The following is a 27,337-nucleotide window of genomic DNA, read 5'->3' on the forward strand; positions in this document are numbered from 1 at the left end:
ACACACACACACACACACAATATATATAGAGTGCATATTATTCCAGCGCACAAAAGGTGCACACAATTTCCCTTTCTATGACCTTTGTTTGACTAATATTAGTCATAACTTTCCTTTGTGCTCTCCAGAGGCGGACCCGCCTCCTCATAACCAGACCTTTAACGGTGAATCAGGAGGAAGAGGAGAGCTTTTATTCTGAAACTCTACCGCCACCTAGTGGTTCCGCCGCGCAGCCGCACATCCTGCAGCCTCACACCCTGTGAGGAGAAGCTGAAGCTCGAGGTGGCGCTAGAGGGCTAAACATCCAACCCTCTCTGAAGCTGCAGCTCGGCTCTGATTGGCTCTCGTTGGCTCTGATTGGCTCTCGTTGGCTCTGATTGGCTCTGATTGGCTCTCGTTGGCTCTGATTGGCTCTGATTGGCTCTCGTTGTCTCTGATTGGCTCTGCTTGGCTCTGATTGGCTCTCGTTGGCTCTGATTGGCTCTCGTGCAGGCCTTACATTCTGGACTCTTCTCTTGTCAAAGCAAGCTTAATTTTATAGTTCATGAGTATTCTCTCATCATACGATTACTGAGAGACAGAAGGAAAGAAGACATATGATATCAATATAAATAATCATGATCATCATCATTATTATTATTATTATTATTATTATTATTATTAATAATAATATTATTACATCATTAGAATATTATATCGTCCTTCTTTCTTTCCAGAAAAATAGTATTATTATTCTATTAAAAAAAAGAAAGTTTGTATTATTATATTTCTCCTTTCTTTTTAGAAGATTATTATATATTATATTATTATATATCAATATTCGTATCATTGTTGTTATATTTCTTCTTTCTGGATCATATTTATTATTATTATAACTATTAAATGAAACTAATATTATAGCTATCATAATACAACTGATGATTATGATAATAATAACAATTATTATAATTATAATTTATATTATAATTATCCACGAGTCCCTATCAGACCATTGTCATTTGCCGAGTGTGTCATTATTATTATTACCAGTCGGGCAGCACTGCAGGTGATTGTGTGTCAGTGTTGTGTTGCACAAGAAGAAGTTACACAACTCCTCCTGGAGGGACCCGGTCTACTAGAAGATCCACCAGAGGGAGCACCAGAGGATCCACTAGAGAATCCACCAGAGGGAGGACCCGGGGGTTCCCCTTTACCTCCCAACAAAGTCCACTTGGACTCTTGTTTTCATTTATTTGATTCATAAAATACATTTAAAAAAGACCCAAACTTTGTGTTGAGGTGATTCTAGCGCACAAGAAACCACACACTGCATTCTCTCTCCTGACCACCAGGGGGCGACTCCTCTGGTTGTATAGAAGTCTATGCTTCATGTGTTAAAGCTGCATTCTCTCTCCTGACCACCAGGGGGCGACTCCTCTGGTTGTATAGAAGTCTATGCTTCGTGTGTTAAAGCTGTATTCTCTCTCCTGACCACCAGGGGGCGACTCCTCTGGTTGTATAGAAGTCTATGCTTCATGTGTTAAAGCTGTATTCTCTCTCCTGACCACCAGGGGGCGACTCCTCTGGTTGTATAGAAGTATATGCTTCATGTGTTAAAGCTGCATTCTCTCTCCTGACCACCAGGGGGCGACTCCTCTGGTTGTATAGAAGTCTATGCTTCGTGTGTTAAAGCTGTATTCTCTCTCCTGACCACCAGGGGGCGACTCCTCTGGTTGTATAGAAGTCTATGCTTCATGTGTTAAAGCTGTATTCTCTCTCCTGACCACCAGGGGGCGACTCCTCTGGTTGTATAGAAGTCTATGCTTCATGTGTTAAAGCTGCATTCTCTCTACTGACCACCAGGGGGCGACTCCTCTGGTTGTATAGAAGTCTATGCTTCATGTGTTAAAGCTGTATTCTCTCTCCTGACCACCAGGGGGCGACTCCTCTGGTTGTATAGAAGTCTACGCTTCATGGCGTGGTTGTCTCCTACATGTTGTCAGTGGGCGTGGTCGTCGTCTACGTGGTGTCAGTGGGCGTGGTCGTCCTCTTCCTTGGTGTCAGTGGGCGTGGTCGTCTTCTACGTGTGTCAGTGGGCGTGGTCGTCCTCTTCCTTGGTGTCAGTGGGCGTGGTCGTCTTCTACGTGGTGTCAGTGGGCGTGGTCGTCTTCTACGTGGTGTCAGTGGGCGTGGTCGTCCTCTTCCTTGGTGTCAGTGGGCGTGGTGGTGTCAGTGGGCGTGGTCGTCCTCTTCCTTAGCTGCAGCCCCGCCGCTGCTCTCTCAGGTGTGTCACTCAGCTGTCTGCTCTCAGTCCTGAACGGGAACCAGGTCCGTAATTAAAGCTCTTAAATTATAAACGGCCTCTTTAGTTGTTCAGTCATTATTATTATTATTTTGAATTAAAACACCTTCTCTTCCGGTCGCTAGTCGTCTACAATGGGAGGACGGGGCAAACGAAAGGAGGCTCTACCGGGGGACAGCGGAGCGGGCCTGGCCGAGAAGCACGCACCTGTTCCCGGCTCGACTGTCCCGGACGTGGCCGCTGGTCCGACAGGTAGGGGCGACTTCCGCCGGTTTTAGTGCCCGTTTGAAACGACCTTGTCCCCCAAGAAACCTCTCTTAGTATTCAGGTGTGCAGTGGACAAAACTAACTCTATATTTATACTTATATATTATACAAGCCTATTTCTACAGCAACTGCAGTCAAAATGCACCGAGAAATGCTCTAAAACATTATGACCTTCATTAAAGTAGGATTTATTACAGTATTGTTGTATCAGATAAATCCACCTAATAAAGAGTTTGTTTTATATTTAAAATCATACATTTAACATTTAAATAGAAATGACTCAAGTACTTTGTTTATGTACTTTCAAAGCTAAACAACAACAGGAAAAGGATAACAAATATATGTTGGCTCCTACATTCCTTGTTTATTAATATGAATCTAATGCTTTCTTCCTCTATTCACATGTAATCTAGTAAAATGAAGTGTTGGTGATGAACTAGAATAAATGCAGATGTTTTCACATGAATATAAAATAGATATTCGAGATGAATTATGAGCTGTTTAACTTCCTCACACACTCGTTATTACACTTAATTAACACCAAGAATGACTCAAAAAATTATGTTTTATTTTTATGCAGATAAACACAATTTGTGAAATCACCAACTGAAAAGTGAAGACCTGTCAATTCAACATTAAACATTTTCAGTTTTTATGTTGTGGATCAATTTTACAAAAAAAAAAAATTAAATAATAAATAAAGTAAGTAAGTGCACCTCAAAATTATATTTAAGTACAAAATTGATAATAAGTTACTTTCAAAGCGGAACGTCGTGTGGAAGCTGAAGGTTTCACCGGCCTCTTGTTTCCTCACCAGAGTCCAGAGGCTCCGCCTACGGCGTCGGGGAGAAGGTCTACCTCGGGGTCCGGGTCAAGATGCCAGTGAGGGATCTCCTGAGGAAGATCCGCACCGACCAGGGCTTGGAACCTCATGATTTCCAGGTAAATATTTCAGTTGGGACTCCGTGATGAAACATGAGCATATATACAGTATACAGTATACAGTGTGTATATATATATATATATATATATATATATATATATATATATTTATATATATATAAATATATTTTGTATGTATCGCTTTCAAATTAAAATAAAACACCAAACTGGGAATAATTTAGAGCAATTTAAATGAAGTATTACACATTTTATTCCTTCACATTTGGTTTTCTAAGTGCCATAAACGGCTGGATGTCTTTATCTTTATTCTGAAACCTTTAGATTGTGCAGTCTTTCCTCCACGACAAACTACACTACACGTCAAATGCATATTGATTGATATATAATATTTATAAAATCTATCCTGTGTTTGTTTTTGTTTTTTCTTCTTCTTTCACAGAGGATGTACGGCAAAAAAGTCAAAGGTCAGTGAAACATCGAGCTTTGGAGAGTTGGTCGAGTGTGTTCGTCCTCTAATTGTTAGTGAGCGACCGCTCTGATTGGTTCGTCTGACTGGTTCGTCTGACTGGTTCGTCTGACTGGTTTCTCTGACTGGCTCTTCACTCATAGATGTCCCTATTCTGCTGTTTAGCTTGGTTTTACTTCTGTTTTGCACGGTCTGGCCGTTGTAAATTAGTTCTGCCTGTTTTGGCTTTTAATTATTTTCATTTCATTTCATTACATTACATTACATTACATGTCATTTAGCTGATGCTTTTATCCAAAGCGACTTACAATAAGTGCATTAAACCATGAGTCCAAACTCAGAACAACAAGAATCAAGAAAGTACAATTTCGCAACGACAGCGGTCGCATCACGGCATCAGATCAATAACACAAGTTCAGGTCGGAATCGGCATCTCGAAGGGAAAAAGCTTCATGAGAACTTCGGTACGACTTCCCATAAATACTCGGAGCCTCTTTGGTTCATGAACGAGTTTCTGTTTCTGGACGGCAAAACCAACAGGAAGCAACAGAAACCAGCCTGCAGAAACCACATCTCCATTTACGCTGAGGGAAAACATTCTGGATCGTAACCTGAGCCTTTTGAAAATGTTATTTAATGATCTGTTCCACAGGAGCTGGAAAGAAAGTCAAAATGCGTGCAGCGCGGCGAACCTGCATGGTGAGTGTTTCAAAGGAAGTGTTTAAGGAAGGCTGCAGATTAACCTGTCAGCTCTTTTAATGACTCTCGCATACCTGGGCCGTCCTCTGTCACGCAGAGGAAACGCTCCACGAAAAGCCTGGACGAGCTGTCAATCATCGTGGAGGTGTTGGAGGAGGACCTCCGGATGGGCAACACCTGCCGCTCCCCTCCCCAATCTCTGCCGTCCCCCAACCCTCCGGTGTCCCCCAAGTGGTCTCCAACCGGTACGTCACGTTTTTATATATATATACATATTTTAAATATATATATTATATTTCATATTTTATTTTATTATATATAAAACATACAGTATGTATATATATATATATATATATATATATATATATATATATATATATAATATAATATATTATATAAGATATATTTGTATAGTTTTTATATATTATAGTTTCAGTTAAATAATTCAACCGTGATAAATATGTTGGCAGCAACTACAACCGCCCTTCACTCGGCGTGCCGGGACTAACCGGTTTAACCGTAACCGCGGTTATGCAGGTCACGGTTTTATAACCGTAAGCTGTGGGGAAATGAGCAGGAAGTGTTTTCTTTACACCGTTTGACCAGCATTGTGTGAAATGTAAGTTGTACCGCCGGTCGTTATCGGAGGATGTTCAGTAAAAACCGTAACGTTTAGATCGGCGGGGCGAGAGCTAGTGACGTTAGCCGGAGTCAACGGCTAACGTGTCTCTGGTTCGGAGGTTCCATTTCGTTCCCATTGCGCTGCGTTCAAGCTCTATTCGGTAAAAGTATCAGACGACGGTAAATTAGAACGTTGCCACGATGTGTTCAATGTAATATTTTTGGGTGAGAAACGTGCGTCAGCAGCACCGCTAACGTTCAAATGATGATGCATTCAGGCTCTCCTCGGTGAACATGAGTACTGGCTGAAGGTGATGATAACGTTCTCATGATGCGTTCAGGTGTAATCTAGTTAAATGTAGCGTTGGTGATAAACTAGAATAAATCCAGATGTTTTCACATGAATATAAAACAGATATTATAGGTTAATTTAACTAAAGCTCATTATTACATAATCCATCATTATTATAAATAAATGTCTCTCCTCATGAATGTTCAGGGTACAACAGTGACGAGTCTGACGAGATGATCCCGAGCCCCGACTGCTACGCGGCCCGCCCGGCGGAGTACCAGCCGGTGCTGTGCCCCCCCGGCTTCATGGACGCCGGCCCCCCCTGGCCTCTCGCCGGCGGAGCGGAGGCGGAGCGGTCCGGCGCCCGGCACTTGGACTGGAACCGGGACCACTCCACTTTCTTCTGGTCTCAGCTTCAGAGAGAGGAGAGCCAGCTGGCGGACGTCTCCGACGCCGAGCTGCTGGCGCCCGACGAGCACGGCAAGACGTGAGTTTGATGCCGGTGTCTACGAGGCGCGTGCTGCCTTCAGGTGTCCGTTGGTCTCAATGCGAGTGTTCTCGTCCCTCCAGAGCTCTCCACCAGGTGGTGTGCATTGGAAAGAGGGCGCTGGGCTACGCCATCGCCAGAAGAATGGCCGCCTCCAACAGCCTGGACCTCAAAGACTCCGACGGGATGGTAATTATGAGTTTGGGGTTCCCCGTCCGACACGGTCCAGCGAACGCATCATTTGGGCACAAACAGGGTGAACTGTTTTGGGGGAATTTTGTGGTCAAAGGTCACCGTGACCTCGCCGCTGTACCTCACCAAATGTCACACACATTACATTACATTACATGTCATTTAGCTGACGCTTTTATCCAAAGCGACTTACAATAAGTGCATTAAACCATGAGTCCAAACTCAGAACAACAAGAATCAAGCAAGTACAATTTCTTCAATAACGTTAAACTACAAAGTGCTATCAGTAAGAGACATTTAAGAGCTACTAAAGTGTTAAACTACTAGAGTGCTACTACGGCTCTACCTTCCCTATTCAAGGTATGGTCGAAAAAGATGTGTTTTTAGTTTGCGACGGAAGATGTAGAGACTTTCTGCTGTCCTGATGTCAATGGGGAGCTCGTTCCACCAATGAGGAGCCAGCACAGCAAACAGTCGTGACTTTGTTGAGTGTTTAGCTCGAAGTGAAGGAGCTACAAGCAGATTGGCAGAAGCTGAGCGAAGTGAAAGGGCTGGGGTGTACGGTTAGACCATGTCCTGGATGTAGACCGGACCCGATCTGTTCGCAGCACGGTACGCAAGTACCAATGTTTTGAAGTGGATGTGGGCGGCCACCGGTAACCAGTGAAGGTCACGGAGGAGCTGAGGATTGTGGGTACATTTCGGGAGGTTGAAGACCAGTCGAGCAGCTGCATTCTGGATGAGCTGTAGAGGTCGAATGGCATTAGCAAGACCTGCCAAGAGGGAGTTGCAATAGTCCAGCCATGAGATGACCAGAGCCTGGACCAGAACCTGTGCCGCCTTCTGAGTGAGAAGGGGTCGGATTCTCCTGATGTTGTACAGCATGTACCTACAGGAGAGTGTTATTATGGTAATGTTGGCAGTCAGGGAGAGTTGACTGTCGAGCGTCACTCCGAGGTTCCTGGCAGTCGGAGTCGGAACCAGCACTGAGTTGTTGAAGTTAATAGATAGGTCGTGGGTGGGAGAGCCTTTTCCTGGAAGGAGGAGAAGTTCAGTCTTGTCCGGGTTAATTTTCAGGTGGTGAGCAGACATCCACTGAGAGATGTCGGTCAGACAGGCAGAGATTCGTGCTGCTACCCGTGCTTCAGATTGGGGAAACGAGAGGATCAGTTGGGTGTCATCAGCGTAGCTGTGGTAGGTGAAGCCATGCGAGCGAATGACAGAGCCAAGAGAGTTGGTGTACAGAGAGAATAGAAGAGGACCAAGGACTGAACCCTGAGGGACCCCAGTAGTCAGAGGACAAGGCTCAGACACAGATCCTCTCCAGGTTACCCGGTAAGAGCGGTCGGTGAGGTAAGATAAGAAGAGTGAGAGCGCGGTGCCTGAGATACCAGGTCCTGGAGGGAGGACATGAGGATCTGGTGGTTCACTGTGTCAAAGGCAACGGAAAGGTCTAGAAGGATGAGGACAGAGGAGAGAGAGGCTGCTCTAGCAGTGTGAAGCTGCTCAGAGACAGCAAGGAGGGCAGTCTCTGTTGAGTGGCCTGTCTTGAATCCAGACTGGTGGGGGTCTAGAAGGTTGTTACTGTGAAGAAAGGAGGAGACTTGGTTGAAGATAGCTTGCTCTAGAGTTTTGGAAAGGAAGGGGAGGAGAGAGACAGGTCTGTAGTTGTTGACTTCAGGTCTGTAGTTGTTGACTTCAGGTCTGTAGTTGTTGACTTCAGATGGGTCGAGAGTGGGTTTCTTCAGGAGAGGGTTGACTCCGCCTCCATCAGAGAGTTGGGGAAACAGCCGGTTGAGAGGGAGGTGTTAATAAGATGGGTGAGAAAGGGAAGAAGGTCCGGAGCAATGGACTGGAGAAGGTGAGAAGGGATGGGGTCAAGGGGGCAGGTGGTTGGGGGGTCAGAGGTTACCAAGGTAAGAACTTGATTAGGAGACAGGGGGATAAAAGAGGAAAACAAGGGGGAAGAAGGTGAAATTACTGGAGGTGTAGTTATGGAAGATGGATTAGTAAATGAAGAGCACACATGTCTAAAAAAGGATAAAACTATGCTTTTTAAACGTTGCATTCGCTCGCTCCTCCGAGATCGAGTCGACTCGACTGATTTCTTCTCGATTCTTTTCAAAAGTCATCGAGCCAATGAGCGCCACGGGGGAAGTAACGATTAACCAATCGGCGACAGGGGGCGGGGACTAGTGCTGTTTTTTAGCGAGGGGTAATGGTAGCAACGCTCCAGACTATCAAGGCGGTTCTGGATATTAGTGATGCACGTGATTTGGTTACTCAAACATTAACTTCTTACCGGGTTGAGACTCTTTCCGAAGCATAAATGGTAAATTTATAACGACAACTCCTCACCTGTAGACTTAACATGACGTTATGTTCAGGAGGATTGGTAAACTGTGAGGAGAAATGTGTATTTCTTGGGGTGAACTGTTGAATGCTGCCTGTGTCTCAGACGATCCTTAATTCCATGCCTTCTGTCGGCAGACGCCGCTCCTCCACGCTGCGAAGCACAACCACCACCTGATGGTGGCGGACCTGATCCTCCTGGGGGCCGACGTCAACGAGGCCAACCACTCGGGGAAGACCTGCCTCCACCTCAGTGCTGAGAAAGGCTACACCCGAGTCCTGGAGGTGAGAGCTGTCGTTGTTTTGTCTCCAGTGAGTCGGGAGGGGGGGGCGGGGCCTGTGCTGATTGTCATGTGGTGTTAATGAAAATAAATGACTCCGATAGGCTTCAAAAATACACTTTTAGAAAATTACACTCAAGTTATCCTAGTTATCCTCAAAGTTCAGAGGAGAGACTTTTGAATATGGATTAAAACGGAAGATTTTACCGTTTGCTCCGAGCTAATACCGTTAGCTAGCTTAACATGTTCGTAGACAAAGATGGCTGACCATTTAGATGTTATTAATTTGATCAGATCCAGTGGAGGAATCCCACGATGTGAGCGGAACATCCTGACGTTCTTTAAACAGGAGAAAACAGGACGGTTTAGCTTTATATAAGATAATGAAAGCTTTTGGTCGTATTTAATGTATTTCAGAACACATGGTCCATAAATCTACTGTTATCTCCTTTCCTTCACAAGCGTTACATAACATATAATAATACACTACTTTAATGTGTAGCGTGACCCCATCCGTCAGACTGTTTGGCTTCCACGGATCCAGACCAACAAGTTCTTCACGTATTTGTCTTCCCGTGTCACGAAGGTTTCCCTCTGCGAAGTCAAGTTTAAACTGCTCCCCGTGGAAAGCAGCTGTAAATAACAACGGTTAAGGTGTCATTTATATTTTAACGGTGAGGATACCTGTCATTATGCTTTATGGTTTTAAACCTCTGCTCGCATGCAAACTGTTTGACAAGACCGTTGAGTTCTGTTGTTGGTTTTTGGGGGTTGTTTTCGAGCAGCTTAAATTGTGGCGTCTACAAGAACCTGCTCCCGGTGGGTTAATGAGCAAGTATTAAGATGTTCAATTCATAATTCATTGGCTGGTTCCAGACTTTTCTGAATATGTTTTCTGGATTTTGGCCAAAAGAAGCATTTTGAAGACTAACCTGTCTTTTGCTCTCTAAAGGTCAAACGATGGCTCAATCGGGTTGTCGGCCTTCAGCCTTTTATGCACCTTGATTTCAACACATTGCCAACGCATCATTGCTCACGCTGAGTGGGCGTGACTCATACCGATGTTGTGCAACTTTTACAAACCACACGGACGTCAAACCAGCCTCCGAGTTTCTGTGGTTATGAAACATTATTCCAAGCTAAATGAAGTTGCTGAATGTCCCGTTTTTACAGAGAATTGCTTCGTTTCTCCCAATAAATCATAAATATCTACCTAATATTGGGAATAAAAATAACTTTTAGATCAATCTTCTTGGATATGTTAAATTGCACTGTTCCAAATGTGTAGGACCATGTTGGCATAAAGGCTAAATAATAAAAAACATAAAGTCTTTCCCCACCAGGAAGCCTCTGACTGTGCATGTGAAACTCTGAGATTACAAAAACATAATTAAATAGTTTGATTAAGTAGGAAAAAAGTCTCCTGTCATAAAACCCTATAAATCTATAAGTCCAGAAGACGAGTTGTTTGATTGAATGTTTCTGGTGAGGAAAGAAATATGAATAGACATTTAAGTCGTAGAATATAAGAGTGTGGAATAAAAACATAATTCAACATTTAGGCAAGTTCTGCTAATCAGATTTAATTATGAAAATGCTTCGTTGGGGATACATATGTGTGTGTGTGTATATACACTTCTACATTAACTAGTGTGTGTATTTTTTATTAATGTTTTTAGGTTCTGAAAAACACGATGTTGGATGGCATGTACGTCGACGTTGAAGCCACCGATAACTCTGGTAAGTAATTAATTTTAATAATTAATAATTGAATTTACCTTTCAAATCCTTGAGGCTACTGAACAATATTGGTGATGACAAATGTAATTTATAAAACTCGTTTAAATGAAGAGGATGCTCATATGTGGTCACATGCATAAGATGGTAATTCCTAATAAAAATGAAAACATTTAAAAAGATATGTGCAATAATTGACAATGCACTAAATTGCTGCAAGGCCAAGCAATAAAAAGGTGTTGAATGAAAAGTCGGCTCGTTTTGAGGTCAACTTCACAGAATAGAAGCTTGTCGTCGGCATATAAAATCACCAAATAATTCGTGCTGAAAAGAATTACAGTACAATTACTTCATTGTGACAAATTGACAATAATGCACGTTGGTCATGAATCAGTATTACGATCAAAACTATCAGAATGTTAACACTAATATAACATTATCCGAGAAGTCATTTAAAACCGCTGAACTTGGTCTTAAATATGTTTTAGTTATTTTTCTTTTGTAAATCACCATTTTACGGTTTAGGTGTGGTTAGATGTTGTGAGGTATTCTGTTGTCACATGTTCTGCTTTACTTTCTCCAACAACAAACTTGTAAACACGACAATGTTTTTGTTATTAAAAGAAATATATTTCCCCTTTTTAATTGGTCTGAACCATGTAAGCAGATCCTATAGCTGCCAATGCAATTTAAGGTGTGTTTTGATTTATCTCGTTAAAAAAGTGTTTGTTTTATGCAACCGAAATTGGCAGGAGAGCTAGTTAACGTTAGCCGGTAAATACCAGAGCTAGCCGCTAACGAGAGGTGAGCTACTTCTCCAGTCGGCAATTAAAGAAATGCCCGCCTAAAACATCTCTATTAGCTTTTAAGTGTACTCTATATTTAGAATATTGTCCCTTCTTGACGTTGCTGTCTGAAGGATGGATCTGTACCTGTGCTCTCTTATCAAACGCCAGACTCCTTTGACACTGGAACTGATGTAGATTCTTTTAGGTGTCTGAAGTACGTTGTCCACTCTTTGAGGCGTGTTGCGTGTGTTCTCAGGCATGAGCGTCCTGCAGTGTGCTTCCGTGGCTCTGAAGGCCGCCGTACGGAATCTGGAATGCAGAAAGTTCCCGAACCCCACCCAACTGCACACGCTCCGCCAGCAGCAGATGCTGGAGACCCTGGAGTGTCTGCTGCAGATGGGCAGCTACCTTCACACCATGGTACCACGCTCTTTAACAGCCGGGGTTTCATTTTCAACTGTCAGATTGTCAGATACTGGTAGCCACGTGCTATTCAAGAGACATCATTGTGCTAACATAGGAGCTGCATTCAAAACACCATTTATAGACAATTATATTGAATCAATTAGCAATACAATAAATTGCTGCAACGCCAAAGCTATAAAAAAGTGTTTAAAAATGAGATTTTTAAAATCTTCAGAAGTCAGCTGTTTTGAGGTAAACTTCACAGAATAGAAGCTTGTCTCGGCATTTAAAATCACCAAATAATTCCTGCTGAAAAGAATTACAGTACATTGTCACAAATTGACAATAATGCTCAAGATGTGATGCCGTTAGAGGAAGGTTTGCCGAGCAGGGACTGCTGCCCCACAACAGTTGCAGCCGGGAGATTAAACAGTTCGTTCAGCTTTATTTTGGCGGGGCAGCACAAACCAATAATGAGTCAATGTCAATTTCAAAAAGTCGGTAAACAGAATGTAGCTGGTGTCTATTTGCGCCTCCCTGTTCCCTTCAGAGTGCACTATTATTGAGTTCAGAGAGCTGCTTGTGTGCGTTTCGAAGTGCGCTGCAGAGGAATTCACATAACGACTCAAAAGGCCGGAGCCGTTCCACTCGACTGGGTTATTTTTAGACGTACTCGCTGTCGTTGCGTCGCCTCGGGGACTGAAGCGTCAGGTGGAATACCTCGCTCGGTAGCGAGAGAACAAAAGGACGTTGGGTGAGAACCCGTCGCTACAAGTCAACACTTCTATTTGCCCAAAACATCTCGTGGCAAGATGCCAGAGAAACGTAACGACAGCCTCAACTGCAGCTCACTTTGATCTTCGTGGTAATATTTGCTGAAGTGCGGCTGACGGACGAAGACTTGAAGTGAAGGTTGAGCCGTGTCTGGAATTCCCAGAAAGATTGAGATCAACGATTTTCTGTTGCACCTCAATAACTGAAATACGTGATAGACTCTCTTACGGCATGATTAGCTCACGCTGGAGCTGGAGGTAAAACAAGGAAAGGACCGTCACCAATCACGGTTCCCCTCACCGCCCGGTCACACATCCAGGTTGTCATCTCGTTGTGTTGTCAGAATAGATATTGAGAACATTTGAGCAGATGAATCTGTGATCCTAGTGAACGTTTCAGAGATGGAGAGAAGACGTTGCTACTGGTTTAGCTTAGCCGTTTGCTGAACCACTCAGCGCAGTCAGCTGTAAGATGAAGAGGAACGTTGCTGAAAGGCTGAACTATTAGAGAGATGAAGAGATGGCCTGCTTTTGGTTCATCCTCAACCAGTGCAGCACCAGTTCATGGCAGAACCAGCAAGCTATGCTGCACTGGTGGAGGACTTCGCTACCTTGCTAATTCCACCACGCGTCCATGCTAACGTTACACTGGCCACAGAAAACAAGCCCAGCAGCCAGTGGCCGGCTAACTAGCCCGCTCTGGGGATGGACTAGCTAGCTAGCTAACTAGCCAGCTCTGGGAATGGACTAGCTAGCTAGCTAGTTAGCTCCCCTCTCTTCCAGGTGAAGGAGTCTACTAGCGTTTTGTATGTTCAGCTAACGTAGCTAACATGTTCAGAGCGTTATCCTGCCTCCCTCTACGCGCCGCCCACAAAAATCCGTCCTCATATTTACGAACAGAAACGAGGTCTACGTCCATGTTCTCAGAGAGTTTTTTCTGCAGTACTATGTTTTGCATGTATCCAAACGTTTGGTGCCTAACTCATTTCCCCTCTCTCTCTTTTAGGGGAGCCAGAGTATGCAACCTAGATTCGGTTGACCCCCTCTGGCACTTCTGCCCGGCAGGGCTTCTTGGAGACCCGACAGTAATGTTCTGAGTTGGTTCAGGCTTGAATGGAGAGAGAGAGACCATAATCATTATGGGATGCTTTCTCCCGAGCTCGAGTTCTGACCTGTTTATGTGCAGCATCTGGGGTTCCGTGTGTTGGTACAAATACCTGACTTGCAAACAGGTTGTTTGTTTGAAACCTGCACAGGAACGTCAGATGCCCTTTGGTTGGTTTCTGTGAAACTTCCATTGTTTGTTACATTTGAGTAACACGTCGTCCTCAGTAAGTAAGTCTGTGGAGATCCAGATGTTTAAAACCCTAAGAGAATATATTCATGTTAGTTTTTAGGGTCCAGCTGTTGGTTTTTTTACAAGCCCGATCCCCAAAACAAATCCAGCATAACTTCAAACATACAGTTTCAGGTTATATTGTGATATTACAGCTGTGGTGCTACAGTTTTAGGTTCACAGCTGTTTTAAAGTATATTCCAAATGTTTGTCATTCCAATAACAGACTTCTTAATACATATATATTAAGAGCCAGTAAATGAATGTGATTTATGATTTTAAGATTTTAAGGGGATTTGTAGCCATAACATATAAATGCCAGATATTTTAAATGACTTTAGTACTAGTGGAGACATGTTCTGCTTTACTTTCTCCTACAACAAACTTGTAAACAAGACAATGTTTTTGTTATTAAAAGGAATATATTTCCCCTTTTTTTTATTGGTCTGAACCATGTAAGCAGATCCTATAGCTGCCAATGCAATTTAAGGTGTGTTTTGATTTATCTCGTTAAAAAAAGTGTTTGTTTTATGCAACCGAAATTGGCAGGAGAGCTAGTTAACGTTAGCCGGTAAATACCAGAGCTAGCCGCTAACGAGAGGTTGAGTAACATTATCAAGCTCTGTTGTTTAAGTCTGAGTATCAGGTTAAGGAAAATAATATTTGTTTGAGGGAGATGTTTTCACAGCAATATAAAATAGATATAAGAGAGATGATTATGACCTGTTTATGTTTTTAATACACTATATATATATATATATATATATATATATATATATATATATATAAGATCAGTCCCTTTAGTTATCGGTATTGGGAAGTAAACAAATAGTATGGGACCATCACTAATATTTCTAGTTCTGACGTATAAATATATATAAAGTATCCGGTACCTGCTGTAGTCCTTGTAAAGGTTTTAGAAAATGAGTCGTATATATTAATACTTTCTGTCATTTATCAGACTCACATATGTTAAAGTTATACGATCTCTGTATTATTTTCTGGGTTAAAAGAGGCTAGTGTTCAGTTTGAGAAGTTATGGGATGGCCTGTAGTTTTTATTATGGGGATGAAATCACCTTCAAATAAAAAATGCACTGTTGAGAATATGTTGAAGCGATTGGAACAAAGACATGTACAGCACTTTTCTATCAGGGTTTTATATACATTAAATTCTATAAAATAAGTATTTAAGAATGTATCTACTGTATCTTAAAAATTCATAAAGCTGGGGATTATATAATATGAAAGAGCAATTGATAGTTTATTTACCTTTTTAGTGAAAAAAGGGCATTACAGCTCTTTTATTTGGGATTCTAGTTTTTTATTCTAGTGTATCTTCTATTTTAAAAGCTTGATTGAGCGATTGAGCCTTCAAGGACTCGTAAAGGAAACGTGTAAAAACATTATTCAAAAAAATTAATTCTTCCAAATGTGTGTATTGTTTTATCTTAAAGAGCTCAATAAACTTCTGGGTTTAAGTGAACATCGTCTTTCAGACTATTTATTTCTTAAAATTCTTACCGGCTGCTCCCGTGCGTGAGCTGGTTTTTACCGGCTGGTTCTTACCGGCTGCTCCGGTGTGAGCCTGTTCTTACCGGCTGCTCCGGTGTGAGCTGGTTCTTACCGGCTGCTCCGGTGTGAGCTGGTTCTTACCGGCTGCTCCCGTGTGAGCTGGTTCTTACCGGCTGCTCCCGTGTGAGCTGGTTCTTACCGGCTGCTCCCGTCTGGAGGAATGTGTTGTTCTCCTGAGGGAGGAAATAGTTTGCAGCTCATCGGACCGGTTCAACATTGAAGCCGATGTTGTGTAAATAAATGATGTTTAATATCACATGTTTACCTCTGATGCTCATTGATATGAATCAATAACTGGGACTACTTTTCTGTCAGTGACTTGTTCAACACATCAATCATGTTGGTTCAGAGCCAATCAGAACATGTTACATGTGTGGATGCATGGCTGTGATTTAATAACAGCAAACATGTCGACGTACAGTTTCTCTTTGTGCTCGTATGTTATAGTCTCTTTAGTTTTTTGTGTGTCTTTGAGGTCATTTTGTATCTCTGTGGTCGTTTAGTGTCTTTGTATTAATTTTTAGTGTCTTTGTAGTCATTTAGTGTCTTTTTGTGGTCATTTTTGTCTCTTTTATGTAATTTTTGTCATTAAAATCTCTTTGTAGTTGTCTCAAGTCTCTTTGTAGTTGTCTTGAGTCTTTATGGTTGTTTAGTCTCTTTGTTGTTCCGTCTCTTTGTAGTCGTCTTGAGTCTTTTTGAAGTTGTTTAGTCTCTTTGTAGTCTTGAGTCTCTTTGTAGTTGTTTAGTCTCTTTGTAATCGTCTTGAGTCTCTTTGTAGTTGTTTAGTCTCTTTGTAGTTGTGTAGTCGTTTTGAGTCTCTTTGTAGTTGTTTAGTCTCTTTGTAGTCGTTTTGAGTCTCTTTGTAGTCGTTTTGAGTCTCTTTGTAGTTGTTTAGTCTCTTTGTAGTTGTTTAGTCTCTTTGTAGTCTTGAGTCTCTTTGTAGTCGTTTTGAGTCTCTTTGTAGTCGTTTTGAGTCTCTTTGTAGTTGTTTAGTCTCTTTGTAGTTGTTTAGTCTCTTTGTAGTCTTGAGTCTCTTTGTAGTTGTTTAGTCTCTTTGTAGTCGTTTTGAGTCTCTTTGTAGTTGTTTAGTCTCTTTGTAGTTGTGAAGTCGTTTTGAGTCTCTTTGTAGTTGTTCAGTCTCTTTGTAGTTGTTCAGTCTCTTTGTAGTCGTTTAGTCTCTTTGTAGTCGTCTTGAGTCTCTTTGTAGTTGTTCAGTCTCTCTGTAGTTGTTTAGTCTCTTTGTAGTCGTTTTGAGTCTCTTTGTAGTTGTTTAGTCTATTTGTAGTCGTTTTGAGTCTCTTTGTAGTTGTTCAGTCTCTTTGTAGATGTTTAGTCTCTTTGTAGTCGTTTTGAGTCTCTTTGTAGTTGTTCAGTCTCTTTGTAGTTGGTTAGTCTCTTTGTAGTCGTTTTGAGTCTCTTTGTAGTTGTTCAGTCTCTTTGTAGTTGTGTAGTCGTCTTGAGTCTCTTTGTAGTTGTTTAGTCTCTTTGTAGTTGTTTACTCTCTTTGTAGTTGTGTAGTCGTCTTGAGTCTCTTTGTAGTTGTTTAGTCTTAGCGTAAATTGAGCCCACTGATACCCCATTTATTGAACAATGAAAGCCCCCTTCCCCCACTGGCTTGAGTCTTTATGGTTGTTTAGTCTCTTTGTTGTTCCGTCTCTTTGTAGTCGTCTTGAGTCTCTTTGTAGTTGTTTAGTCTCTTTGTAATCGTCTTGAGTCTCTTTGTAATTGTTTAGTCTCTTTGTAGTTGTGTAGTCGTTTTGAGTCTCTTTGTAGTTGTTTAGTCTCTTTGTAGTCGTTTTGAGTCTCTTTGTAGTCGTTTTGAGTCTCTTTGTAGTTGTTTAGTCTCTTTGTAGTCTTGAGTCTCTTTGTAGTCGTTTTGAGTCTCTTTGTAGTCGTTTTGAGTCTCTTTGTAGTTGTTTAGTCTCTTTGTAGTTGTTTAGTCTCTTTGTAGTCTTGAGTCTCTTTGTAGTTGTTTAGTCTCTTTGTAGTCGTTTTGAGTCTCTTTGTAGTTGTTTAGTCTCTTTGTAGTTGTGAAGTCGTTTTGAGTCTCTTTGTAGTTGTTCAGTCTCTTTGTAGTTGTTCAGTCTCTTTGTAGTCGTTTAGTCTCTTTGTAGTCGTTTTGAGTCTCTTTGTAGTTGTTCAGTCTCTTTGTAGTCGTTTAGTCTCTTTGTAGTCGTCTTGAGTCTCTTTGTAGTTGTTCAGTCTCTATGTAGTTGTTTAGTCTCTTTGTAGTCGTTTTGAGTCTCTTTGTAGTTGTTTAGTCTATTTGTAGTCGTTTTGACTCTCTTTGTAGTTGTTCAGTCTCTTTGTAGATGTTTAGTCTCTTTGTAGTCGTTTTGAGTCTCTTTGTAGTTGTTCAGTCTCTTTGTAGTTGTTTAGTCTCTTTGTAGTCGTTTTGAGTCTCTTTGTAGTTGTTTAGTCTCTTTGTAGTCGTTTTGAGTCTCTTTGTAGTTGTTTAGTCTCTTTGTAGTTGTTTAGTCTCTTTGTAGTCGTTTTGAGTCTCTTTGTAGTTGTTCAGTCTCTTTGTAGTTGTGTAGTCGTCTTGAGTCTCTTTGTAGTTGTTTAGTCTCTTTGTAGTTGTTTAGTCTCTTTGTAGTTGTGTAGTCGTCTTGAGTCTCTTTGTAGTTGTTTAGTCTTAGCGTAAATTGAGCCCACTGATACCCCATTTATTGAACAATGAAAGCCCCCTTCCCCCACTGGCTTGAGTCTTTATGGTTGTTTAGTCTCTTTGTTGTTCCGTCTCTTTGTAGTCGTCTTGAGTCTCTTTGAAGTTGTTTAGTCTCTTTGTAGTCTTGAGTCTCTTTGTAGTTGTTTAGTCTCTTTGTAATCGTCTTGAGTCTCTTTGTAATTGTTTAGTCTCTTTGTAGTTGTGTAGTCGTTTTGAGTCTCTTTGTAGTTGTTTAGTCTCTTTGTAGTCGTTTTGAGTCTCTTTGTAGTCGTTTTGAGTCTCTTTGTAGTTGTTTAGTCTCTTTGTAGTCTTGAGTCTCTTTGTAGTTGTTTAGTCTCTTTGTAGTCGTTTTGAGTCTCTTTGTAGTTGTTTAGTCTCTTTGTAGTTGTGAAGTCGTTTTGAGTCTCTTTGTAGTAGTTCAGTCTCTTTGTAGTTGTTCAGTCTCTTTGTAGTCGTTTAGTCTCTTTGTAGTCGTTTTGAGTCTCTTTGTAGTTGTTCAGTCTCTTTGTAGTCGTTTAGTCTCTTTGTAGTCGTCTTGAGTCTCTTTGTAGTTGTTCAGTCTCTATGTAGTTGTTTAGTCTCTTTGTAGTCGTTTTGAGTCTCTTTGTAGTTGTTTAGTCTCTTTGTAGTCGTTTTGAGTCTCTTTGTAGTTGTTCAGTCTCTTTGTAGATGTTTAGTCTCTTTGTAGTCGTTTTGAGTCTCTTTGTAGTTGTTCAGTCTCTTTGTAGTTGTTTAGTCTCTTTGTAGTCGTTTTGAGTCTCTTTGTAGTTGTTCAGTCTCTTTGTAGTTGTGTAGTCGTCTTGAGTCTCTTTGTAGTTGTTTAGTCTCTTTGTAGTTGTTTAGTCTCTTTGTAGTTGTGTAGTCGTCTTGAGTCTCTTTGTAGTTGTTTAGTCTTAGCGTAAATTGAGCCCACTGATACCCCATTTATTGAACAATGAAAGCCCCCCCCCCCCCCCTTCCCCCACTGGCTGCATACAGAAGCTCATAACAAATTTAAAAAGCTTTCTTTCTGCTCTCCACAAACAGCCAGAGACGGAGCTTCAGGCCGTTCTGCACCACGGAGCTGCAGCCCCCTCCCCCCCCCCCCCCCCCCTCCTCTTGCATCACACCCCTCTCCCAAGTCGGCCCCCCCAATATGGACTTGACGTCTCCGTACAGTAAAAAGCCTGCGGGGGTGAATTCATAGTTTCTGTTTGTTTGCTTGATTTTGACTGGAACGTCTCGTGTTATTGTTCATAAACTAAACCAATCTTCACACTGGAGACATGGAAAAACCATCCCATAGATTTAAATATGCAGATCCCCTTGTGTTTGAGTACAATGCATTGCTGCTTACAGCAGGGAGGAATAAAAAAACAACCAGAAACCAACACGTGACCTTGAGGGGAGATTGTTGCATCGCCGGTTTGTTTACAAGGTCATGAAGGAACTGTCAGCTTGTTTACTTCGTTTCAAGGTCGCTTTAGATCATCTCGGCGCCTGTTGCATCACTTCCTGTTCGTCCTACACAGTAAATTCATTTGTTTGGACAGAAGCTGCAGAACCAGTAAACCACGTGGCTTTCCTTCATTAAAACATGACCTTCACTAACAAACCTTTTAACGTACGAACCCTTTCCATAACTTGACTAATTTAATATGTATAATGATGGTCTGGCACTGAAGTACACTTCTGAGGTCCTTTTGTGTCTTTAAAGGTCCTTGTGTGTCTCTTTGTAGTTACCTTGTGTCTCTTTGTAGTTACCTTGTGTCTCTTTGTAGTTACATTGTGTCTCTTGGTGGTGTTTTAGTGTCTCTGTAGTCATTTTGTGTATCTTTGTAGCTACTTTGTGTCTCTTTGTAGTTACCTTGTGTCTCTTTGTAGTTGCCTTGTGTCTCTTTGTAGCTACTTTGTCTCTCTTTGTAGTTACATTGTGTTTCTTTGTAGTTACTTTGTGTCTCTTTGTAGCTACGTTGTGTCTCTTTGTAGCTTCGTTGTGTCTATTTGTAGCTACGTTGTGTCTCTTTGTAGTTACCTTGTGTCTCTTTGTAGCTACGTTGTGTCTCTTTGTAGTTACCTTGTGTCTCTTTGTAGCTACGTTGTGTCTCTTTGTAGCTACCTTGTGTCTCTTTGTAGCTACCTTGTGTCTCTTTGTAGTTACCTTGTGTCTCTTTGTAGCTACCTTGTGTCTCTTTGTAGCTACCTTGTGTCTCTTTGTAGTTACCTTGTGTCTCTTTGTAGCTACCTTGTGTCTCTTTGTAGTTACCTTGTGTCTCTTTGTAGTTACCTTGTGTCTCTTTGTAGTTACCTTGTGTCTCTTTGTAGCTACCTTGTGTCTCTTTGTAGTTACCTTGTGTCTCTTTGTAGTTACCTTGTGTCTCTTTGTAGTTACCTTGTGTCTCTTTGTAGTTACCTTGTGTCCCGGGGCCCAATGGACCTGTTCAGTAATCCATCTCATGCTCACTCGGGACACTTTCATGCTTTATGTGTTTGTACTTTTGATAAGTTAATTTAGTTGATAATACTTCTTCACTTAAGATCATAAATGCACAACCTGAACTTGTCGTGGAGTATTTGTGGTATTAATACTTTAACTACTTATTTACACAAGTATACTTCTGACACTTTTAGTTAATTGTGTATTTCACAGCGTGAGACTGACACCTGGTGGTGAGGAACAGCACTGCACTCTAATGCTGCTGTATGTCAACATATCTTTGTTTAGCTGCCATCATATCCACTATTTATTTATTTTATATATATAGTGTACATTACAATATAGTGTTGCACATATTCTCTTGTTCTTACATGTACTTTTATCCTTAAATATCTGTGGAATTATTAAAATTGTTGTTTTTTAAATGTCTGCATCATATAGTTTGTTAGTGGGATTCTTTCAATAAAACCAATAAAAATGTACATTATTATTATTAGTAGTAGTATTACATCATTGTGTTTAATCAGTAAATAGAAAAGAGCTTTATTGAACACACGACTATAAATCTCATATTTCAGCATTACAATCCGGCTTTTTTCCATTTTATTTATTTACATTGCATCATACAAACAAACAAACAAACCGAATCAATGGATTTCACGGCATTCTGTCAACCCGTACTTTTTTATTCTGATAGTTCAACTCCCTCTTCCTCCTCTTCCTCCTCTTCCTCCTCCTGCAAGTATTGTGTGATATTGCCTCATGCACTTGAAAGGCCTCCTACTGCTGGGAGAGATACCAAGAGAATTCACACACACACTCACACACTCTCTCACACACTCACACACACACACTCACACACACTCTCACACACACTCTCTCACACACACACACACACACACACTCACACTCACACACACACACACACACTCACACACACTCTCTCACACACTCTCTCACACACACACACACACTCTCTCACACACTCTCTCACACACACACACACACACACTCTCTCACACACACACACACTCTCTCACACACTCTCACTCACACACACACACACTCACACACACTCTCTCACACACACACACACACTCTCTCACACACACACACACACACACTCACACACACACACACACACACACACACTCTCTCACACACTCTCACACACACACACACACACACACTCTCACACACACACACTCTCACTCTGGGAGATGAGATAACTTTATGTTGTCTGTTGACTTCGGGGCTCAATCGCAACGAACTGAAATATTTGAGGGTGAAAACGTGCCAATTAGTGTTTCTATAATAGAACCCCCCCCCTCCCCCCCCCCCCCCCCCCCCCCCATTGTTTGGACAATCCGAGCTGCTCAAAGGGAAACAGGGCCAACAGCTGTCAATCAAATCCCTCCTGTTCTGCGGCGTCCAGTGGTGAACCCTGGAGGGGCGGGGCTTATCCCCTCTGCTTGTCTTTCTCTTGAGGCCACGCCCCCCTCCGGAGTGGAGGGGCCGATCCCCTCTGCTTGTCTTTCTCTTGAGGCCACGCCCCCCTCCTCTCCACCTGTCCATCATCAGGTTTTTATTAATGCAGTGAAGAACGATCCAAAAGCAGAACATCATCGATTCTACATGACAGGTTTTTATTTGGCTGTAATTTTTTTTTACCTGATGTTTAATTTCCTGACATTGATTCCTGAATTTCAAAATACATCAAATTTATAAATTTGAGAGAAAAAAAAAATTAATAAAAATACAAATTCCCGTGAAGTCGTACCGTTTACCCAACAACGATTTATTGTCGCGTCAACAAGTGATTGTTTGTTTTCGCAAAAGATACAGCCGAGAGAAGAGAAAAGAAAAAAATATTTAAATATTATTTTTTTTAAAGCCAGTGATTTTTTTTCTGTGTTTCTCAGATTAAAATTAAAATAAATAAATCCTGAGCGTGAACCACACCGGAGAGAAGAATAGAGTGGAGGTCATGAAGCCATGCAGTCAACAGAACATCGCCTTCAGAAAACACATGCTCGTTATCCCCAAAATCAAACATGCAGTGTGTGTGTGTGTGGGGGGGGGGGGGGGGGGGGGTGTAAATACATATCTTTAGCAATACACATGTCTCTGGTGATGAATATCTGTAGAGCACGTTACACACTTTTTATTCCTCGCAGCAATTCCTTTAATTCAGTTGAAAGCAAAAATTATTTAAAAATAAATAAAAAATAAAAAGTAAAAAATATAAAATTAAAATATATATATTTAGCACGAATTCTGCTTCGATGCGCGTCACACACACACACACACAAATAAATAAATAAACACCCACGAGCACAAACTGATGAAGAAACGACCTCCTCTTCAGGTCTGATCACAGTGTGACGGCCGAGTCCAGCTCCACGAGTCCCCTGGGTCTGGGTCTTTAGGAAAAAGGTGTGTGTGTGTGTGTGTGTGTGTGTGTGTGTGCGTGTGTGTGTGTGTGTGTGTTTTGTTTTTCGGCCCATCCTCTTGAGAAAAATTAAATAAAAACTACCAAAATCATGCAAACTACCATTTCATTCCAAAGAAAAACAGTAGATTAATTTTTTTGTTGTGTTTTTTCTCTCTCGGTGCTGGTTGGAAGTTTGTTGTTGTTGTTGTTGTTGTTCTTGTTCTTAGGCACTGCCGTCCTGTTTGTGCCGCTGACTGCGCGCCTTGTAGACCTCGATCAGGAGGTCTTTGACGTACTGGATCTCTCGCTCCACCGACTCCGCCTTGTCGCGGAGCTCCCGGTTCTGCCCCTCCAGGCCGTGAAGCTCCTCCTCCAGAAGGTCCAGCTCCGCCCTCTTTCGCAGCCGGTACCTGCAACACAACGGACTGCGGTTGGTTGGTTTTTTGCATCTTCATGAAGGTGGTGAGTTTGACCTTTTGACCTCTCAGACACCTGAAAATAACTCTTTTATTTCTCTCCTTTTCACAAACTTCTCTTCCTCCAGTTTCTACTTTTGTTCCCACAGACGAGGCGGCTCATTGGCCGATGGGCGGGGCTGCCTTTGGCAGACGGAGAGGGACTTTCCACCCGCCCCTCCCCTCCCCTCCCCCCCCCCCTCCCCGTGCAGGACATTTAAAGCAGCAGCTGGATTACGTAACACTTGAGACTGAAAAGTAAGAAGTATTCAGGATTCATCAACTGATTGATGAGCTTAAAACAAATGAATAATAAATACAATAAAAAATGTTTTTACTTAGACTGATATATATATATATAATCGGAATAAAACATTTTTATTCAGATTTTTACATGCTTTTGAATTAAGCATGCAGAATATAATTAATATGAAATCAGTAAATCAGTTTTTTTAAAGGTTTTAAGCATCCACAATATTGATATAGAAAAAAACAATTAAATACATATTTTGACATGCTTTTGAATAATTAATATAAAATCAGTGAAAAAAAAGAATCATTTTAATACACATTTGTAAGTGTTTTTTAAGATTTTAAGCTTCCAGAATACTATTAATATCTTTTTTTTCCATATGAACATAATCAGAATATTTTTTTTAAATACAATTTTTTACATGCTTTCGAATATAATTAATTAATCCAGTAAAAAAAATCATTTTAATACACATTTTAAGTGTTTACGGTTTTAAATAATAATAATAATAATAAATATTTTTTTCATATGAATATAATCAGAAAAAAAACATTTTAATACAGATTTCTTAAAGTTTTTTTAAAGGTTTTAAGCATGCAGAATATTGATAATATTAGAACAAAATATATAGAATCAGTAAAATAATTCTACAGATGTTTTACATTCTTTTGAAGGTTTTAGCAGTCAGAATAATATTTAGTATGAAGAATATAATCAGTAAATAGACCTAGAGAGCTTTTGAGGGTTGAGCGTGCAGGAGGATGAACACGTCTTACCTGTGAGCAGCGGTTTTGTTCTGGTCTCTCTTCTTCTGCTTCCTCTCTCCGGTGGCGGCCTGCGGCGGAGTGGCGCCGCCCATCGCCAGCGGCGGCTTGGCGGCGCAGCAGGGCTCGTCCTTTAGCCTCTGGGTGGGGCGGTGGATGGGGGCGCCCATCAGCGTCCCCTCGCCCTCCCCTCTGGACAGACATTCGTAGCTTTGGTCCGCAAGGCATTCTGGGTAGAGGTAGTGGCCGTGCTGGGGCTCGACGGCGTGTGCTTGTGGCGGCGGCTCCAGGTCCCCTATAAAGCTGTGGTAAGGCTCCGTGCCGGCCACGGCCTGGTGGTGGTGGTGGTGGTGTTGGTGGAAGTAGCCGTCGCCGGCCGCCATTGTCTCTTGGGGGACGCCCCCGGAAAGTCCGGCGTCCTTGCCGCAGTGCAAGACCTCCGGCGCGCCGTCGTAACCCGCGTTGACCTTGGGGTTGTGCGTCAGCTGACCGTCGCCCCGCTTGTGGAGGCCGTCGTAGGCGCCGGCGGCGCCGAGGCAGAAGCCCCGCGCGATCTCCTCGCTGCAGAACAAGCCCTCGGAGAAGCAGTAGCTCTCCTCCTCCTTCAGCGACACGCACTCCCTCGCCTTCTTCACGCCGATCTTGCTCACGGGCTTCAGCGTGGAGTAGTGGGTCGCCGACGGCTCCGCGCTCCCCGAGTAACTCCCCCGCGGGCCCCACGCGTCGAGCCCGACGTCCTCGCCGACTTTCGCCGCCTCGCTGACGATCCTCCGCCCGGTGTTGATGTTGTTGTTGTGGCTGTTGTTGTTGTTGTGGTGGTGGTGGTGGTGGTGGTAGCGGTGGTGGTAGTTGTACGGCGCGGGTCGCGCTATCTTGGTTCTGCCGATGGGGCCGCCGCAGAAGCCGGCCAGGTCCAGCTCCCCCGTTGCCAGGGTGACCACCACGGGGCCGCTCTCCGATTGGCCGGTCCCGTACGAGCCGTAGGGCAGCTGGTAGTACGACGGGGAGCCCATGGCCTGGGCGCCCTTGTCACATTTCGAGGGTTTCTCCAACTTGTTGGCGGCGGACGTGGACTCGGAGCGGAAGTAGTCCTCCAGCTGAGCCAGCTCCTCCTGCAGCAGAGAGGTCATGACCTCCAGATCCGAGGGCACCTTGACATCCTGTTCCAGCGGCGAGGGGGGGAGGGACGAGCAGGGGGAAGACTCGGTCGTCGACACAAATGAAGACAAATCAACTTTTTCCGTCATCCAATCTGAGTGACCATCACCTATGGGGGAAAAAAAAAAAAAATTTAAATTTAAATAAAAAAAAAAATTCATCACATCAGTAAAAAGAAATCAGTTTTTTTTTTTTTTTCGTTCATCCGTTTGAGTAGAAAATCTAAAAAAAAAAAAAAAAAATATGCATTCTGTAAAAAAAGAAAATATTAAAAATTAAATCACGCAAGCTGGAGAGGATAAGCGTAAAGATGAAATGAAATCAAAGCCGATGAAATCCAAGCGAACAACTAACCGATCATCTGAAAATGATTGAACAGCATCGTCCACTTATCTGTACTCACTGTACGACATTAGCCCCGTGCTGCACTGCGGCTCCGACCTCGGGATGTGGGGAAAATAAAAAAGCGTCTCGCCGAAAAACTCACCAATTAAGCGCTGCCTCTCCGATGGCTCCGCCCCCCACCCGGGCCGCGATTGGCTGCCGCTAGCCCATCGGAGAAGGGGGGGAGCGCCGAGCTCGCCCGTGGAAACGGGGGGAATTTTCCTGCGAAGGATCGATGTCGCCATCGTGTCGTCTGCTCCGATTAAAGTGTTCAAAAGCACGAAGCGCGAACTGGCCGGATGAAAGAATTGAGTGAACACCTGAAGACCTGCGGGGAACAATTAGTCAATTAAAACAACAATATTTCAAAAAATATTTATTTTTGCTTTTTAGATTTTTTTTTTTAAAGCACTAAATAAGTCCCAAAAAAATGGCTTAAATTTAAAAAACTTGAATGAGTTAAAATTTACTTTTTTTTTTACTCGCCATTGTTAATTTTCCTGTAATCATCAAGCAGTCACTTACATACATGTATTTTTATAAAATATTTATAAAAAAAACATTATTAGGACTTTTACATTACTTGAAAACATTATTAAAGAATTTAAACAAATACACACAAACAAACACACACACACATATATAAAAGTTATTTTCCAGAATCTAAAGTTGTTTAAAACTTTTTATGAAGAAACAAAAATATATAAAGTGACTTTAAAAATAAGAAATAAAAAGCTAAAATAAATGCTGTTTTTCAATGTACTTTAATTTAATGTAATTAATGTAATGAGAGTTTAAACTGGTTTGTTTGAATAAAAATGAATGAAAAACGTTTTTCTTAATTTTTATTTTTACTTTTAAAAACTGCCCCCCTCGCCCCCCCCCCCCTCCCCTCAAAAAGCTATTTAAAAAAAAACCGGTTTAAAAACTTACCCCATAGTTTCTGAAGAGTCTCGTAGGGGGGCAAAGCTGCGGAGCTTCCCCGGGCAGAGGCGGCCGGTGGCTGGGTGCAGACGGCCGTGCTCTCGGCCCCTTCCGGCGGCCAGGGGACTCTTCATGAGGCGCTATTTCCACCGACAGACCTGCGCAGCGCAAAGTTTTTAAATCCGCTACTTTTCTGGAACTCCTCGCGCACCGCGACCTGATCACCGCGGAGGTTTTTATTTTTTTATTTAGAGAGTTCAGCCCGGTCGTTACGTCATGAAGCCGGGACCCCCCCCCCCCACACACACACACACACACACACACATTCAACACAAGTTTACTATATTTAATTTGAATTATAAACGAGACGAACTACAATAAAAACATTTAAACTCACTCTAATGTCGCTTCTGTGCTTTTTAAAGTA

At 42.2% G+C, this 27,337-nt stretch overlaps 2 protein-coding genes across 4 annotated transcripts in view; one reads left to right on the forward strand and one right to left on the reverse strand.

Moving 5' to 3' along the window:
• Positions 1-1,972: 1,972 nt before the first annotated feature.
• On the forward strand, positions 1,973-14,309 carry zgc:113279 (uncharacterized protein LOC553749 homolog). Its single transcript, XM_034549070.1, has 13 exons — positions 1,973-2,038; positions 2,164-2,307; positions 2,407-2,533; positions 3,366-3,490; positions 3,891-3,915; positions 4,570-4,616; positions 4,714-4,861; positions 5,737-6,016; positions 6,100-6,205; positions 8,699-8,845; positions 10,521-10,581; positions 11,623-11,786; positions 13,551-14,309. Exons 1-13 carry the CDS (start codon positions 1,973-1,975, stop codon positions 13,581-13,583), a joined length of 1,473 nt encoding a protein of 490 aa, XP_034404961.1. The 3' UTR covers positions 13,584-14,309.
• A 7,853-nt stretch (positions 14,310-22,162) lies between these two features.
• The window catches only part of atf5b (activating transcription factor 5b), a 5,416-nt gene continuing 241 nt past the window's right edge, over positions 22,163-27,337 (reverse strand). The window contains exons 2-5 of one of the 3 annotated variants that reach the window (XM_034548013.1): positions 26,920-27,068; positions 26,090-26,314; positions 24,457-25,711; positions 22,163-23,382 (exon numbers count right to left, since the gene is read on the reverse strand). In XM_034548013.1, coding sequence (XP_034403904.1) covers positions 23,196-23,382; positions 24,457-25,711; positions 26,090-26,231 — 1,584 coding nt within the window. In that variant the 5' untranslated portion in view covers positions 26,232-26,314; positions 26,920-27,068 and the 3' untranslated portion in view covers positions 22,163-23,195. Of the gene's footprint in view, positions 23,398-24,456; positions 25,712-26,089; positions 26,315-26,919; positions 27,151-27,337 lie in introns of those variants that run through there. The other 2 variants (XM_034548011.1, XM_034548012.1) reach the window with 2 other exon arrangements.

This window comes from Cyclopterus lumpus, chromosome 13, assembly GCF_009769545.1.
Source record: "Cyclopterus lumpus isolate fCycLum1 chromosome 13, fCycLum1.pri, whole genome shotgun sequence".
Classification (NCBI taxonomy): Eukaryota; Metazoa; Chordata; class Actinopteri; order Perciformes; family Cyclopteridae; genus Cyclopterus; species Cyclopterus lumpus.

Coding starts and splice junctions, on each gene's coding strand:
- zgc:113279 (XM_034549070.1), top strand. CDS start 1,973: ATGTTGTCAGTGGGCGTGGTCGTCGTCTACGTGGTGTCAGTGGGCGTG. Junction 2,534..3,365: donor CGTGGCCGCTGGTCCGACAG/GTAGGGGCGACT, acceptor TTTCCTCACCAG/AGTCCAGAGGCTCCGCCTAC. Junction 3,491..3,890: donor TGGAACCTCATGATTTCCAG/GTAAATATTTCA, acceptor CTTCTTTCACAG/AGGATGTACGGCAAAAAAGT.